At 45.3% G+C, this 18,609-nt stretch overlaps 1 protein-coding gene across 7 annotated transcripts in view; it reads right to left on the minus strand.

Annotated features, from left to right (window-relative positions):
* tcerg1b (transcription elongation regulator 1b (CA150)) overlaps positions 1 to 18,609 on the minus strand; it is a 171,781-nt gene that overhangs the window by 48,419 nt on the left and 104,753 nt on the right. For 2 of the 7 annotated variants that reach the window (XM_072511898.1, XM_072511891.1), the window contains exons 6-9: positions 16,880 to 16,909; positions 16,271 to 16,333; positions 13,427 to 13,624; positions 2,323 to 2,435 (exon numbers count right to left, since the gene is read on the minus strand). In XM_072511898.1, the coding sequence (XP_072367999.1) occupies positions 2,323 to 2,435; positions 13,427 to 13,624; positions 16,271 to 16,333; positions 16,880 to 16,909 (404 nt within the window). The remainder of the gene's footprint in view (positions 1 to 2,322; positions 2,436 to 13,426; positions 13,625 to 16,270; positions 16,334 to 16,879; positions 16,910 to 18,609) is intronic. The other 5 variants (XM_072511892.1, XM_072511894.1, XM_072511893.1 and 2 more) reach the window with 5 other exon arrangements.

An 18,609-nucleotide genomic window follows, 5' to 3' on the forward strand; every position in this document is an offset into this window, starting at 1 on the left:
CCCTGATTGGGCTGGAGGAGCTGACCAAAGGGATAGGGAGCATGCAGGCTGGGAAGGCACCGGGGCTGGAAGGTTTCCCGGTCGAATTCTATAAAAAAAATATATGGACCCATTGGGCACGTTGCTGGTCAGGACCTTCAATGAGGCATGGGAGGGGGGGGGGGGGGGGGCTTTGCCCCCGACGATGTCCCGGGCACTGATCTCCTTGATCCTGAAGCAGGACAAGGATCCCCTGCAGTGTGGGTCTTACAGGCCGATTTTGTTGCTGAATGTAGATGCCAAGGTGCTTGCGAAGGTCTTAGCCACGAGGATTGAGGATTGTGTGCCGCAGATCATCCATGAAGACCAGACGGGGTTTGTGAAGGGGGGGCAGTTGAACGCGAATGTGCGGAGGCTTTTGAACGTTATCATGATGCCGGTGAGGGAGGGGGAGGCAGAGATAGTGGTGGCGATGGACGCTGAGAAAGCCTTCGATAGGGTAGAGTGGGGGTACCTGTGGGAGGTGCTGAAGAGGTTCGGGTTTGGGGGAGGGGTTTGTCAGGTGGGTTAGGCTGTTGTATGAGGTCCCGATGGCGAGTGTGGCCACAAACAGGAGGAGGTCCAAGTACTTTCGGTTGCACCGAGGGATGAGGAAGGGGTATCCCTGTCCCCCCCCTGCTCTTCGCACCGGCGATTGAACCCCTGGTTATGGCACTGAGGGAGTCAAGGAACTGGAGGGGGTTGGTGCGGGGTGGGGAGGAGCATAGGGTGTCGCTCTATGCGGACGACCTGCTGCTATATGTGGCAGACCCGGTGGGGGGAATGCCGGAGGTAATGAGGATTCTTAGGGAATTCAGGGACTTTGAGGTACAAGCTCAACATGGGGAAGAGCGAGCTGTTCGTGGTTCACCCAGGGGACCAGGAGAGGGGGATTGGCGAGCTCCCACTAAAAAGGGCGGAGAGGAGCTTCAGGCATTTGGGGGTCCAGGTGGCCAGGAGCTGGGGGGCCCTGCATCGGCTTAATTTTACAAGGCTGGTGGAGCAAATGGAGGAGGAGTTCAAGAGGTGGGACGCGTTGCTGCTGTCTTTGGCGGGTAGGGTGCAGTCAATCAAAATGACGGTGCTCCCAAGGTTTTTGTTCCTGTTCCAGTGCCTCCCCGTGTTTATCCAGAAGGCTTTTTTGGGACGGGTTAACAGGAGTATAATGGGGTTTGTGAGGGCACGAGGGACTCCGAGGGTGAGAAGGGTGTTCCTGGAGCGGAGTAGAGATAGGGGGGGACTGGCGCTGCCCAACCTCTGTGGGTACTACTGGGCCGCCAATGCGACGATGGTGCGCAAGTGGGTGATGGAGGGGGCTGCATGGATACCACGAGCCCGGTGGTGGCGGCTGCCCGCAAAATCTGGGGGCAGTGGAGGCGGCATAGGGGGAAGCTCGGGCCTCAGCGTGGACCCCAATACGGGGAACCACCGGTTCGCCCCAGGGAGAACAGGTGGAGGGTTTTCAGGGTGGCACAGGGCAAGGATACGAAAGTTGGGGGTTGGGAAGTTCGCAAGCCTGGGTGAGCTGGAGGAGAAAGGTAAGTGGGAGGAGGAGTTGGGAGAGGAGATTGAGGAAGGGACGTGGGCAGATGCCCTAGGGAGGGTGAACTCTTCCTCATCGTGCGCGAGGCTCATTCTCATACAGTTTAAGGTGCTGCACAGGGCACACATGACCGGGACAAGGATGAGCTGGTTCTTTGGGGGTGAGGACAGGTGTGTTAGGTGCTCAGGGAGCCCAGCAAATCACACCCATATGTTCTGGGCATGCCCAGCGCTGGAGGAATTTTGGAAGGGCGTAGCGAGGATCCAGGGTCAAACCGGGCTGGGGGCTCGCAATATTTGGGGTGGCAGAGGAGCCGGGTGGAAGGATGCGAGGCCCCCAAGCATGGAATCCTGAATCAACGATATGGCGGGGCTCATTAAATTGGAGAGGGTGAAATTTGCCTCGAGAGGGTTCTTTAGGCGGTGGCAACCGTTCTTAGACTTTCTGGCAGAACGGTAGACATTGGTCAATGGCAGCAGCAACTCAGGGAGGGGGGTTTACTTTATTTTTGTTTTTGTTACTTACACTGGAGGGTCTGAGGGGGTGTATATACCTGTTGTGTTAAGTTGGTGTGATAATGTTAATTTATTATTTATGTACAGGGGGAGGGGGGGTATGGAGGGTTGCTTTTCTAGACTGTGTTTTGTACTTAACCCTGTTGGGTTCCTTTTTCATTTTGTTATTGATATTTTATGAAAACCTTAATAAAAATTATTTTAAAAAATAAATAAATAAGTGGTCCACACAGCCTTCCTACAGACCTCTTTCTTCTCTTTCGGAGGTTCTTCTTTAGGCTCTTCCTCTTCCATTTCCATTGGCTCGGGTTCTGCTGGTTCTTTGCTCAGTTCTTTTGGTTTCTCAACTACTTTTTCTACTGTACATAAAGAAATATAAACATTGAGTATTTTGTCGATGTTCCTGGATGACACAACCCTACTAGAATTTCAGTACGCATTGACATCAACTTCAAATGCAACATTAAGGTGGAAAACAAAATGAATGCTGAAAACAAAAGTACATGTGGCCCCAGCTGAAAAACTGAGAAGTATAATCGATTTCTGGAGTCTGCTGTAGTGGGGATTCTACTATGGACCATACTATAGTTCTCTCCAACAAAACCCCCAATGACTGAGTGATTCAAGGCACCGCCCAGTTTAGAAAACGGCATATAGGTTAGTCACCGGTTCAACTCAATCTGTGCTAATTCCCCGATCTCAGCCTTGTGTTAAAAATCTCAAAGGGGCAGCACGGTGGCGCAGTGGGTTAGCCCCATTGCCTCACGGCGCCGAGGTCCCAGGTTCGATCCCGGCTCTGGGTTACTGTCCGTGTGGAGTTTGTACATTCTCCCTGTGTTTGCGTGGGTTTCACCCCCACAACCCAAAGATGTGCAGGTTAGGCAGATTGGCCATGCTAAATTGCGCCTTAATTGGAAAAAATGAATTGGGTACTCTAAAAATGTAAAAAATCTCAAAGGGAATAGTGAAGTAGTTGGCATTTGCTGGCAATCCAGCAGCTTCAACTCCCGCTTTCCTCAGTATCCATGGGCAAGGGAGCGGAAGCTAATGAGTTTCCACTCCTTCTGGTTATCAATTGATGCTTTACTAATAAGTATGCATGCATAAGTGCCAGACATAAACACAATCGGGCTTGGCTGCTAAGTTCCTCAATCAGCTGGTTGTGGGGCTTTTAACAGGAAAAGGACATCTTTAGGAGAGAAAGCACTCACTTCTTTTGGTTCTTTCTCTTCCATATTTCCATTGGCTTGGGTTCTGCTGGCTCTTCTGACTCAAAAGTGAGAAGCACATCTATTTTTATAGGGAGAGACAACCTTCCTCAGTGATAGTTTTGAGAGAGAACCTCCCTCAATGTTAGTTTTATTTGATCAGTCAGAATTATGGAGCTAGCCACAAACACCCAGGTTTATTTCAATTGGCATTGTGATATGTTTCACAGGTATTAAGCTGCTTTGTTAAAAGTTAATAGATGCAAGGACTCATTTGATGGATGCAAGAAGGACTCAGCAAAGCTTATTTAAAGATGTGTGATGTAATTTTGGAACGAATAATGGATGCAAGAAGGACTCAGCAAAGCTTATTTAAAGATGTGTTATGTAATTTTGGAACGAGTTTGATGTAACCCATCGCACATTTTCCCCAATTAGTAAAAAACCTCGCCAACCAGCAGGCAAAAACATAAATGCATTCCTAACTCCGAGAATACGTTTGAATCATCTGTGTGGGCATTTCAAGTAGTGCTACAATACTGAACAAGAACTATCCAAATATCAGATGTCATTTCCTGATGCAGATGGATCCCAAACTTCCTGGCATTCAGCTATGGTAAATTTGGGTGCAGCAAATACTCCAACTTACGGACAATGTTTAATTCTAAGATTAATAGATCCATCCATATTGACTGTAGGTTGAAAGAAATAAAGAAAGCATCACAGAAGGTCACTGGATCTAATGTTATGACAAAAACTGACACTTATTTCTACATACCCACACGTCTGACCCCTACAGGTACAAGATATGTTTCTGTATGGTCTTCACATACAGGTCTGCTTGCCCAATATCAACCTTAATTGAGAAAAGGCATTCTGCATTCGATATTGATAAAGAAATTCGGAGGTACTTCTTTCAAACATACAAAGAAGTACTACTGATTTAAGCCATTCCGTGAACAAGCAGAGGTGCTCTTTGAAATCTTGTTCGACTGAACTTGCAAAAGCAACAAGCCCATAAAGACAATCTGCATTTAATATGGGTTTGATATTTGTTAAATTAATATGGTAATTTAAGGGCATTGATACAGTAAATAAAAATAACCAGACATAACAGATTTAAGATCACTGGTAAAAGAACCAGAGGTATGGGGAGGGAAGTTTTTTAAAAAAATACATTAAATTATGTTCTGAAACAGTGGTGGGAACAGATTCAACAGCATCTTTGAATGGGGAATTGGATATGCACTTGAAGTGGAAAAAATTTGCATGGGTTTGGAGCAAACTAAAGTTTCTTTCAAAGAACTAGCACAAGTGCGATAGGATGATGGTCTTTCTATATGATTCATAATTTACTGTATGCACCTTTGCCTCAGGCAAGGTTCTGTTAGTTGCAAATTGTATCCACATCACTGCTTTGTGGGGCAGCTTTGTGAAGCACTAGAGGGTCCAATCAACACCACATCATAGAATTTACAGTACAGGAGGCCATTCGGCCCATCGGGTCTGCACCAGCCCTTGGAAAGAGCACCCGACCCAAGCCCACACCTCCACCCTATCCCCGTAACCCAATAACCACACCCCACCTTTTTGGACACTAAGGGCAATTTAGCATGGCCAATCCACCTAACCTGCACATCTTTGGACTGTGGGAGGAAACCGGAGCACCCGGAGGAAACCTACGCACACACGAGGAGAACGTGCAGACTCCGCACAGACAGTGACACAAGCCGGGAATCGAATCCGGGACCCTGGAGCTGTGAAGCAACTGTGCTAACCATTGTGCTACCGTGCTGCCCACATGTAGCATAATAAATGTTTATCCTTCTTGTAAAAAACTGGAATTTTGATAAAGTGTTTTTTTGAGGAGCATAATGTCAACGGGAGATTCAACAAGGTTGAAGTTGTAGCCACATAGCAAGAATTAGATGGAAATAACACCCATGACACCAACTATGTCACAAATCGTAGTCTTTGAGAGAAGAGGAGTAAAATAAGAACACAAGAGTGCGTCAATAGCATTAGTTTAAGGGATACTTTTTTCCCTCACGAACCAGAGTTCAAATCCAGTTCTGACTGATGAAATGAAAGTTTTCACCATTTTGGTAAGTCACAATGGAAAATTACATCTGCAATTTTTCTCGAGCTGAGGACGGAGGCATATTGTTGGACAGAGGGAGCTTCACTTTGCTTCCAACTCCACAGTCCTGGACCGGGAAGTTCCATTTGCAGATACTGAGCAACTGAAACAGAGTGCACCATTCCTTAGTACTAATATCTTGATGAGCACTGAAATCACCTAGCGATTTCAAAAGTTCAATCAGAAATGTATTGTATGTTTGGTCAGGTTTGCTGTACTTTGCAAGCCAATGAATTGTGGAATTGTGGGATCTGATCAGTTTCACTGCCACAGCAATAAGGAATAGTTACAATGTTAATTACATCCTGTGTCTACTTGTGTACTAATTGATCTTGAAAGGTACCAAGACCAAAAACATACAAGAAATGTTTTTCTCCCCCTAACCTCAAACGGACATTGAGTTGGTGGAGTAGCTTGCAAGAGCTACTGTATTGAATTTAAAAAACAGATTGGGCAATCGTTAGTTATTCAAAAACATCTTAAAATGGTACTGACTGCGCATCTACACCAACTTAATGGAGACAATCTCAAATTGTAACTACATTATAATACCATGATATGAACCAGTGGGGCTGTTGCTGAACTGAGGCAAGACAACACTGGCAACAAACAAAAGTGGGCACTTTGCTATAATATGAGAGCAAAATACTACAGGTGCTGGAAATCGGAAATAAAAACAGAAAATTTTGGAAATAGGCAGCAGGCCTAGCAGAATTTGTGGAGAGAGAAACAGGGTCAAATTTTCAAGTGAACCACATTTCATCAGAACCACGAAATGTAATAGGTTTTAAGCAAGTGAAACAGAGGCAAACTATACCACTGTTCCTTCACCATCATGGGGCCTTCATTCTGGGGCAGTCTGTGTGTACTTACACCACATGGACTGCAGTTAAGGTTAAAGGTGGGCAGTAAAAATGCGGCCTAGCCAGCATGACCCATGAAAGATTTTTAAAAATCATGTTCAAAAACAATCTCGCCTATTTCAATTGTTTTTCTGCATTTGGTCAACGGTGAGAGGATATTTTGAATTACTGCCTTTCATACAATGCCTGCAACACAAAATCACTGATGTGGGAAAAGTTCCGTTATATCAGATGGCTATCTGCATTTTAAATCTACCTGGACTTGACACTGATTCCAAGTTTTGCCCAGTTCCCATTACAAGCAGAATTGCTCTCAAAAAAGATTCACTCCTGCATGTCTCCAGTTGTGGACATTGCCAGACATCCTGGGAATATCTATACAAGCCAGTGGTATTTAAAAAAAGTGATACTGGCCTCTTCCAGGTTAGCTAAGCAAGTGGTCTGTCCACCAACAGAACATAATAGCGAAAACTGAAGCAGTGGCTGTTAATTGTCTTTTTTTCTGTATTCAGTTGGTACACTTTAACTGTGGTGGGTCACCCAATCTCCTCTAATTCGGGGCAAACCGAAACTTCAGTTGCTGGGTTTGGAGGTGCATGATCATAATCTATGTCTTCTAAGTGTACAGTAAATGGTCTCCAGTTGTATCCTTCACCACCTATCTAGTATAACAGCAATAAAGACAGAAAATGCTTGAAGTACTGAGCAGTTCAAGCTCCATCTGTGGAGAGAGAAACAGAGCTAATGTTTCAAGTTAATGAACTTTCATCAGAACTGGGAAAAATTAGAAATGTAATAGATTTTAAGCAAGTGGGTGTGGACAGGGCGGGAAGAATAACAAAAGGGAAGCTCTGTTATACAACGGAAGACAGGATAAATTAAATCAGAAAAGGGTTGGTACTACAAGGGCAAAGGGAGCGGTAATGGAACAAATCAGGAAACAAAAGATATGTCTAGAGAAAGTGTGAATCACAGCATGATCAACTGTCATCCAAAAGCAAAACCAAGGGAAAGAGGAGGGCGAAACCAGATTTTGCAAAGACAAAGGAAATAAAATGGGGCATAGTTTATGGTTTATACTGTTGAATTCGGAAGGCTGTAAATTGTCCAATTGAAAAAGATGCTATTCCTCAAGCTTACGTTGAACTTTATTGGAACACTGTACGATGTTGAGGAAAAGTCAGTCAGTGTGAGAGCGAGATGGAGAAGTAAAATGACAGATGACTAGAAGCTCTGTAACACGTCCCAACAAAACCTCACCAGGATTGACAGGGCCCTCACCAGTGTCTGCCCTCATTTCCTTCACCTCACAACTTCCCCTCCTTCCCAGAATCATTTTGAGGTTCATTATGCTAACCTTCCACCCCACCAGTCTCCGAACCTCTGCGTGCCACTTCCAAAATTAGGCCACCAGCAACAGCGTATTTCCATCCCATTTTCTCAGCGATCTGAAGGGGCCATTTCCTCTAGTGCACGCCTCCATCACTCCAGCGCCCACCTTTCCATGCAAGCTTTCCCCTTGAACCTCTTCTGTCCTCACCGTCTTACGGTCCCAAACACTCGTTCCGGATGCAACAATGCTTTACATACACATCTTTCAATTTACTGATTGTTTTCACTGCCTATAATGCAGCCTGTTCTACACTGGGGAGGCCTAATAGATATGGAGTGATTGTTAGGGATCCAGACAAGAACCTCAATGTTGGTTACAATCCCAGACTAGAACCCAACTATTGCATTTGACAAAACTGAGGAAATGCTACTGCACCACAGGAGTGATAATACACATTGATCACATGATCACTTTGTGAAACATCTCTGTTCAGTCTGCAAACATGACCCCAACCTTTTAGTCACCTCATTTTAATTCTCTTTGCCCCTCACGTTGATCCCCATCCTGGGTCTCTTGCAGTTTTCCACTCAAGCTCAAGGAACAGTACCTCACCTTTCAACTGGGCACTGTAGACTCAGCGTAAAGTCTTTTTAAAAATATTCATTTATGCGTGTGGGCATCACTGGCTAGGCCAGCATTTATTGCACATCCCTAATTGCCCTCGGGGTGGTGGTGGCGAGCAGCCGTGATGAACTGCCGCAGTCCATATGAGGTAGGTACACCTACAATGCTGTTAATGAGTTCTGGGATTTTGACTCAGCAACAGTAACGAAACGGCGATACAGTTTCATGTCAGGATTGTGTGTGGCTTAGAAGGAAACTTCCAGATGGTGGTGTTCCCATGTGTCTGCTGTCCTTGCCCTTTTATTTATTTTTTTTTAATTAAAAAAAAATATATATATATTAAAGTTTTCAAACACAATTTTCCCCCCTTACAAATCAACAAATACGGTAACGTGATAACTGATATATAACATTGTTTAACTAATATAGTAAACTAACCAAATAACACGAAATAATGCTCTCCCCGGCCCCTCACCCCATCTAGAACACAAACAATTTACCCCCCCCCCGGGCGGCTGCTGCTGGCTATCTATTTTCCCACTAACGTTCCGCTAGGTAGTCGAGGAATGGTTGCCACCGCCTGGTGAACCCTTGAGCCGATCCTTTCAGCGCAAACTTCATCCGCTCCAGTTTTATGAACCCCGCCATATCGTTTATCCAGGCCTCCATGCCGGGGGTTTCGCTTCCTTCCACAGGAGTAAAATCCGACACCGGGCTACTAGGGACGCAAAGGCCACAAATTCGGCAACGCCAGTCCCCCTCTGTCTCTGCTACGTTGTAGGAACCCCCTCCTTACCCTCGGGGCCTTCCCTGCCCACACGAAGCTCATGATGCTCCTATCTATTTTTTTGAAAAAGGCCTTAGTGATCAATATGGGGAAACATTGGAACACAAATAGGAACCTTGGGAGGACCATCATCTTAATCGCCTGCACCCTGCCCGCCAGTGACAGCGGCTGCATATCCCACCTTTTGAAATCCTCTTCCATTTGTTCCACCAGCCGAGTCAGATTGAGTCTGTGTAGGGTTCCCAGCTCCTGGCTATCTGAATCCCCAGGTATCGGAAGTTTCTTTCCACTCTCCTTAGCGGCAGGCCATCTATCCCTCTACTCTGGTCCCCAGGGTGTATCACGAAAAGCTCACTCTTTCCCATGTTAAGCCTATATCCCGAGAAATCTCCAAACTCCCTCAATATCTGCATGACCTCTGTCATCCCCCCCACTGGATTCGCCACATACAGCAGTAGGTCATCCGCGTAGAGTGACACTCGGTGTTCCTCTCCCCCTCTAACCACCCCTCTCCATTTCCTGGAGTCTCTCAGCGCTATGGCCAGTGGTTCAATTGCCAACGCGAACAGGAATGGGGACAGCGGGCATCCCGGTCTTGTTCCCCTATGTAGTCGAAAATACTCCGACCTTTGCCGATTTGTGACTACACTTGTCATTGGGGCCCCATAGAGGAGTTTAACCCAGCTGACAAACCCCTCCCCGAACCTCCTCAGCACCTCCCATAGATACTCCCACTCTACCCTATCAAATGCCTTCTCTGCATCCATTGCCACCACTATCTCTGCCTCCCCCTCTGCTGGGGGCATCATTATCACCCCCAATAGCCGTCGCACGTTGACATTCAATTGTCTCCCCTTTACAAACCCTGTCTGATCTTCGTGCACCATCCCCGGGACACAATCCTCTATCCTTGTTGCCAGCACCTTTGCCAGCAACTTGGCGTCCACATTTAGGAGTGAGATAGGCCTATAAGACCCGCATTGCAGCGGGTCTTTATCTCGCTTCAAGATTAGTGATATCGTCGCCTCCGACATTGTCGGGGGTAGGGTCCTCCCTTCTCTGGCCTCGTTAAAGGTTCTTACCAGCAGCGGGGCCAGCAAGTCCACATATTTTCTATAAAATTTCACCGGGAACCCATCAGGTCCCTGGGCCTTCCCTGCCTGCATGTTCCCCAGTCCTTTGGTCACCTCGTCCACCCCAATCGGCGCCCCCAGGCCTTCCACCTCCTGCTCCTCCACCTTCGGGAACCTTAGTTGGTCCAGAAACTGCTGCATCCCCTCTTTTCACTCCGGGGGTTGGGACCTATATAACCTCTCATAAAAGGTCTTAAACACCTCATTTATCTTCCCTGCTCTCCGCACCGTGGCTCCCATTTCATCCCTAACTCCCCCTATTTCCCTCGCCGCTGTCCTCTTTCGAAGCTGGTGGGCCAACAGGCGACTCGCCTTTTCCCCATATTCATATCTCATCCCCTGTGCCTTCCTCCACTGTGCCTCTGCCCTCCCTGTGGTCAGCAGGTCGAACTCCGTCTGGAGTCATCGCCTCGCCTTGTATAGTCCTTCATCCGGGGCCTCCGCATATTTTTTTTACCACCCTCAGAATCTCCCCCAGTAATCTTTCCCTTTCTTTGGCCTCTGTTTTCCCCTTGTGAGCCCTGATGGAGATCAACTCTCCCCTGACCACCGTCTTCAGCACTTCCCATACTACCCCCACTCGGACCTCCCCATCATCGTTGGCCTCCAGGTACCTTTCGATACATCCCCACACTCTTCCGCAGACTCCCTCATCCGCCAATAATCCCACATCCAGTCGCCAGAGTGGACGCTGCTCCCTCTCCTCTCCTAGTTCCAGATCCACCCAGTGTGGGGCATGGTCTGAAATAGCTATGGCCGAGTACTCAGTTCTTTCCACCCTTGAAATCAGTGACCTTCCCAAAACAAAGAAATCTATCCGGGAGTATACCTTATGGACATGGGAGAAAAAAGAGAACTCTTGGGCCAGCGGCATAGCAAATCTCCACGGATCCACTCCCCCCATCTGGTCCATAAACACCCTAAGCACCGTGGCCGCTGCCGGCCTTCGTCCGGTCCTAGATCTAGATCTATCTAACCCTGGGTCCAGCACGGTGTTGAAGTCTCCCCCCCCGCCCCCCCCCCCCCATTACCAGGTTTCCTACCTCCAGGTCCGGGATACGTCCCAGCATCCGCTTCATAAATCCCGCATCATCCCAGTTCGGGGCATATACATTAACCAGCACGACCTCCATTCCCTGCAGTCTGCCACTCACCATCACATATCTGCCCCCGCTGTCCGCTACAATGTTCCTAGCCTCGAACGACACCCGTTTCCCCACCAATATGGCCACCCCTATATTCTTTGCATCCAGTCCCGAGTGGAACACCTGTCCCACCCATCCTTTCCTTAACCTAACCAGGTCCGCCACCTTCAGGTGCGTCTCTTGAAGCAAGGCCACGTCTGCCTTCAGTCCTTTTAAGTGCGCAAACACTCGGGCCCTCTTAATCGGCCCATTTAGGCCTCTCACGTTCCACGTGATCAGCCGGACTGGGGGGCTGCCCGCCCCCCTCCCCTGTCGACTAGCCATCACCCTCTCTGGGCCAGTCCCACGTCCCGGTTCCGCGCACCCACCCATCCCCCAGGCGGCGCATTCCCGCCCCGGCCACCTTTTCTCTTACCAGCTCCCTTTCGATCTCCGCAGCAGCAGCCCAGTTGTCCCCCAACCCCCGCTAGATCCCCATCTAGCATGGTTACTCTCCCCATATTGCTTCCGAAAGTCAGCTGACTTCAACTGACCCCGGCTTCTCCCGCTCTCTCCTTGACCCCCCCAGTGTGAGGAACCCCCATCCTCCTTGCGCCTATCTTCCCGCCATCATCTTTCTGACGCGGGGAAAAGAAAAAAGAAACCCCGCGCTCTCTAGAACCATCCCGCCCCTCGTGGCGCAGCTCTCCCTACCGCCCCATTCCCATTCCCCATCCCCCGCCTGTGTTCCTTGCCCTTTTAGATGGTAGCCATCATGGGTTTGGAAGCTGCTGCCCAAGGAACCTTGGTAGTGCTTATAGTTGGTACATTGTTGCCACTGTGCGTCGGGGTTGAAGTAGCGGATGGGATGCCAACCATGCGGGCAGTTTTCTCCTGGATGATGTCAAGCTTCTTGGATGCGGTTGGAGCTCCCCTCATCCAGGAAAGTGGAGCATATTCCATCACACTCCTGACTTGTGCCATGTCAATTATCAACAGGCTTTGGGGAATCTGGGGGCGCATTACTTTCTGCAGATTTCCCAGCGATAACTGCTCTTGTAGCCACAGTATTTATGTAGCTGGTATACTTCAGTTTCTGGTCGATGGTTAACCCCCCCACTGGATGTTAATAGTGGGGAATTCAGTGGGCGTGGTTAACACTGTTGCTTCACAGTGCTTGGGGCCCAGGTTCGATTCCCGTTTGGATTACTGCCTGTGCGGAGTCTGTACGCTCTCCCAGTGTCTGTGGGGGTTTCCTCCGGCATCTCCAGTTTCCTCCCACAAGTCCCGCAAGATGTGCTTATTACGTGAATTGGACATTCTGAATTCTCCCTCAGTGTACCCGAACAGGTGCCGGAATGTGGCAACTAGGGGATTTTCACAGTAACTTCATTGCAGTGTTAATGTAAGCCTACTTGTGACACTAATAAAGATTATTATTCAGCGATGGTATTGCCAGAAAATGTCATAGGGTGTTTGTGTGATTCTCTCTAGTTGATTATTGGACGATTATTCCTGACGCTTGTTTGGCAGGATCATTCCTTGTCAGCCGAAGCCTGAACATTATCCAGGTCCTGCTTATTATGGGCATGGACTGCTTCAGGAATGAGCAATCTTACTGGACTGTGTTAACTTTGGGATGAAAAGTTGTCATTTTCCTCAACATAGTGGATACCCCAATTATCCTTTCCCCTTGAGGACCCAACACACACCCTCCCCATGCAATGGCCCAGTAAATATAAGTACTACACAGTGTATCATTCAGGCAGAAAAAACAGCCGTCCTCACAGGTTGCAACTGATGGTGCAATAATCGATCTCAGCGCCTTTAGTTAGAAATAAATAAATCATTCAGCATTACTGATCATCACTGCTACCTGTGGCCCTTGTTAGGTGAGCCATAGCGCCACCAATTTTTGAATAGCCTGCTAAGGCTCGACAACAAGCCTCTTTCACAAATTATGTCCATTTGATTCAGATGCCAGTGGTGACACAGTAGCAACAGAACTCTATTTTAGAAGGAACTGAACATCTTCAGAAGAGGAGATTTGGAGAGGTGGGAGGGGGGAGAGAGAGAGAGAGAGAAAGGGACCGACTTCGGGCCAATAGCCTTATTTTTGGAAATTTGTGACCAGTTACCTTTTTCTTTAAGCTCGTGTGGTTTCTCCCAAGTAGATTCTAAGGTCCGGTTGTTATAATAATAGGTTTTTCCATCGCCAGTTTTATATTCTGTCCATTCAGAGCCTGGGATACCTCCAGGAAGAGTGATGGAAGAAGCCATTGTAACCTGTGGAGGTAACATCGGCACCATAGGTGGGGCTATTCCGGGCAACATACCTGAAAAGGAGAACATAGCATGTTCAAGCTATACCACAATGCTACATCTTTTAATCAGAGCAAAATGAGGAGGAGAAAAACAGAGTATCTGATCTCATTTGTTAATGATCAAAATTTCAGTTTCATTACCCATCCCAGAAGAAAAACTACACAGGCAGCAAACCTAGATTTCCAAGCTTCCAAAAAAGTGATCTCCTTTTCTCCCCACAGCTTTCCCTCTGCTCACGAATGTGTTCAAATCAATTTCTTATTTGACTAGTGAGTGGTGTCAGGATACTTGTTATCTTTCCTGGTTTTAATGGAATTTAGTCATTACTAAGAAGTCGTTCCTTGTTACATTACTGCTGCAAAATCAACTAAATTCCAAATAAGATCCCTTCAGGGAGAAGAAAATTACTGTGGTAAAAGTTCTTTCAGATGGAAATAATGGTTTAGATGCCCTTCCTGCAATCTCCATTGTTAGCGTTTGCTTTTTTTCAGTCTAATCACATTTTACATTCAACGCTGCACAAACAGTGTGAACAATTGCGTTAAGGTTCGTCCCACGGCTGGCAAGATGAAACATGTGGAGTGAAATGATAGATCAGATTTTTGCTATGTAGCTTGAAAGCGGACGAACATTATTCAAAAACAATTTCAAACTAACTTCATCCCTCTAGCTTGAAGTCCTAGGTGTATGGGTCTGCACCACGATGCTTGCTAAAATGTTAAAACTACACAAAATAAAGAGTTTTTTGAACAACGTTCAACTACTTTACTTCCTAGGTAGACATTCTGACCTGTCATTTTACTCCACGTTTCATCTTGCCATCCCAATTCCCGCAAAAAAAAAGTCAACGTACCAAAAATACAATTTGATCTCGAAAGGCAGATTCTAAATGAATGTAGTTAAAGCCTTACATATAGAAAGGCTATCAGTTATTAAAATGAGACCTCTGCCTTCATTCTAATTTGTGGTTTTAGTGTTAGCTTTTGATCATTAACAGAGAAAAGCAGGCGGTGCATCAGAATTTGAAGGTAGTGTGTGATGCTTTGAGTTGCAACGGAACAAGTGTTTGATTTATAGCATTTAATTTTCTGACAGAAGTTAATTGTATTTTATTGTGTGTCATTTGTAATTTTCACTTTCCTCCAAATTATCATTTTCATACATGTGGATTTTCAAAATAAACTAACACTACACAGTTGGCAGCACATTCATTCCCTGAATTCAATTCAAAAGTTGCTTAGGCCACAAAAGATAAGTGAACATTACACACTCAGTAGGAAACCATTATTTTGGAATAATTGGAAAGCCAGATAGGACAGTATCTCAAATTCAACTGCATCTCGTTGGGGAAACCAAAGATCAATTCTCAATCCTAGTGAAAGATAATGAGTTCTCACCTTCTGTTTCATTTGTCTGATGGTCCCCAAGCTTTCTACAATTAAACTGAAGGCATCATGTCGATCACTAGTCATATGCTAAAGCTTAAGACTTGAAACTTATTTTCTCCTTGCATAGAACACGGAACATAAATTACCCCAACAGCTTCTGAAAAAGGTTACATGGCCTGTATTTAGCAGATAAACCAAATCTTCTCTGGTCTGTGTTCCTGCACGCAGGCTGCTACTCATTATACTGGAGTTATCCTTTTTTTTACGCTCATGTACAGGATCATTACAATCCATCATTACACCTTCAGGATTATTAGGAACTTTGACTTTTATAGACTTTCAAAGTCATCAAGTGCCGAAATGCTAAACAGAATAGATCAGTTTCCCCAATGCTGTGCTGAGAAAACTGTTGTGCATTACAGAAACCTGCTCCTCAATCGTAACACGTTCTTGGAAATAAATGGGCTCTAAGGATAAGAGAAGTTGAAGAATTCTGGAATCATTCGGTTGGAGATTTTTGCTCACTCTGAACGATTATAGAAACCAGAGGCATTGGTGCAACAGAGTTCTTGTTCACCAGAGGTATAAAATGCCGGACAAAGTGGTGGAACCCTGATATCCAGAAGTTCAGGTGAGACACCTCCAACTTCTGACACCAAAACCGTTGCCCAGTTTGACAAAGGAAAGTTGGAAATATTCCCACCTCATTTAACCACAATCATGTAGGACTTTTTTTTCTTTCAATTTGGAATGATCTTGTGTTGTTTAAGCTACATTAATAAACATAGCAAAGCAAACAAAACATTCAGAAGAAATTGCAGAACAAAATTACTGAGCCAGGTTATGGGTAGCATTTAAAGGCATGCATGCAAACGGACTACTATGCATGAGGAAATGGGTTTTGTACACACAAGCACTGGGCATCACAGATGGCACAGCTAAGTGGATGAAGGAAGGCTTTACATAAGTGCAAACAAATGAACCACAAATACAATACAACCAACAGCATTTGGGAATCTACACATGAATTCCATGCCCTTTCCCCCCACACCCCCAGCAATAGTGGGTACTGGCAGAGCATGGCTTTATCCATGTTCCAACAAATGCCCCAAAGTGACTATTGTTTTTGATGGAATATTTGCATAATGCTATCTTAAAATAAAGCCAGAGGTTTGGTGAATAGGTATTTAGTTGGACAGCTAAAATAAAATCATAACATTCAAATATCATGCCACGAATAAGACAGAAAGGACCAAGATAAAATATTACCGTTCTTGGCGGTAGTGACTGTCTTTACATACGGGCAGCTGACTATTTGCATCATTGCTACACCTGTAAGAATGGATAAGCAAGCGTGTTGGAGAAAAGATAGGCGTCAGCTGTTACGATTTTAAAGCTGCATTATAGTAAAAACATGTCCAATTCCTCATTTGGATCACCAGTTGAAAAAATACAGTACAACATTGCAGAAGGAAATATTGTGCCCATTAACTTAGTCTTCCATTGTCTGAAATGGAAAGTCACACTAGGGGCTTCAGTAGTGCAGTGTGTTCCCAGAACATGTACACATTTATCCTGGGTATACATTTAAAAGGAACACATATAAACTTGTGTACATCATGTTTTTTTAATGATTAGCATGTCATACAGTTACAATGTGGGAACGCATCAAGATATTTGCATTGCCTGAACTATACTGAACAGAGTAACAGCAGTGAAAATTGGGCCATTTATCTACATCATGTGCATCTGTCGGGGGGACACATTTAAGTAACATTTTCTGTGAATATTACAAACATTAACATCACAGCTTTCCTATGAAATTTTGGCTTGCTAAAAAGGAACATAAAAAGACACTTAACTGAGGTATGCACTTACAGGTAAGTGGAGTAGACTGTACTTGTAAACCTGCAAGAATTGACATAGGTACATCCTCAGGAATTAACAACTGAATCGCTCAGATAATGTACAGAAAGTATGCATTACAAAACATTATAGGCACACATGCCTAAACCCAATTCAGTAAGAATATATGTACATATTAAAAGCAAAACCAAGAAAAATCAAAAACATTATCAAGTATAATGCAGCTTTAAACTGAGCTAGGGTCAATTCATCCCCCATCAATATCAATTCCATTCAGCAGCAGGCAGATTGAAATCTTCCCAAATATATTCACTGGCAAAGTCAGTTTCTCACTAAAAATGCGTATTTAAACGGATAATTTTATTTTCTTCAAGTTCATTTAGGGAAGTTTATCAATTTAAAAATCAGTCTTTGCAAACTGTGCATGCTAACCTATTCTATTTTTTCTTTGTCCTTCTTCCTTAAAGTCACTGGGCTCAAGTTCCACGGGTGTTAGATATTTGAGTGTCATCATACCATTCAATCGAGGACAGAGTTGAACTTTTCTACAATCTCAAAGGACACCCAAGATATCAAATTTTCACCAACAATAGGCGTCAGTGGATTTTCCCCTTCCTAAGCTTCAAGAGCATACCTGACAACATCGGTGAACACAGCATGAGTTGCACATGAGAGGACATGGCACTGGAGTGTATGGCACTGAGCTAAGTCATTTGGAAGCCTACCACAAACTTTTAAAATGCTGCTAAGTATGTGGCACAGCCTCAAAAATGCTCAACATTCTCCATGTCCGAAAAGATGTGTTCACTTTAAATTTTTTTTCAAACCATAACTGGGTGAACTAAATGTTTGTTCGTTAGGGTGAGAAATGCTGTTGCAGAAGTCACATATCTGAATTCTGTGCACTTTGAATTGTTTATACTCCATGTAACTTCGAACAAGCCCCTGGGAATGCAATGCAACAAAGATCCTAAACCATCAAATTGACATCCGGTCATGGGGCAATTCCTATCTCCCTGGAATGACCATTTCACTGTTGGTCAGCTTTCAGCTCATGCATTATACACTGAAAATAACACAAAGACCAACAAAGCTCCAAAACATTTGCAACGATAATTAAAGCTATATTAATTCCTAAAATTCAATTTAACAATCATTTTTAAAAATCACTTGTGGGTCTCCTCATTGTCCTTTTCCCATCAATTCCCCTCTCTAGTCTATACATCTGCCGTGGTAACTGATTGCAGAGATTCTTCACCAGCCCTCTTGGCTCCTTCAAATTATAGAATGTTACTTCTAAATAGCGCCCCCCCCCTCCCACCCCCACCAATAAACCATCAGCACTCAAAATTCACCTTTTATTGTATACAATATTTTTAAAAATGAATTTAGAGTATCCAATTCCTCCCCCCCCACCCCACCCCCCCATTTAAGGGACAATTTAACGTGGCCAATCCACCTACCCTGCACATCTTTGGGTTGTGGGGGGTGAGACCCACGCAGACATGGGGAGAATGTGCAAACTCCACACAGAGTGACCCAGAGCCGGGATCGAACCCAGGTCCGCGACACAGTGAAGCAGCAGTGCTAACCACCATGCTGCCCCTTATTACCTAAATTAAAGAAAAACCAAAGATGTCAAAAGTGATCTAGCAAATTAAATCAACTTGCACTGGAAGAATTGATAGTGGTTCCTCGAGCTGTAAGGTAAAATCGCCATAGTCCGAGATGACCATCGGCTG

The sequence above is a fragment of the Scyliorhinus torazame genome, chromosome 7, assembly GCF_047496885.1.
Source record: "Scyliorhinus torazame isolate Kashiwa2021f chromosome 7, sScyTor2.1, whole genome shotgun sequence".
Lineage (NCBI taxonomy): Eukaryota > Metazoa > Chordata > Chondrichthyes > Carcharhiniformes > Scyliorhinidae > Scyliorhinus > Scyliorhinus torazame.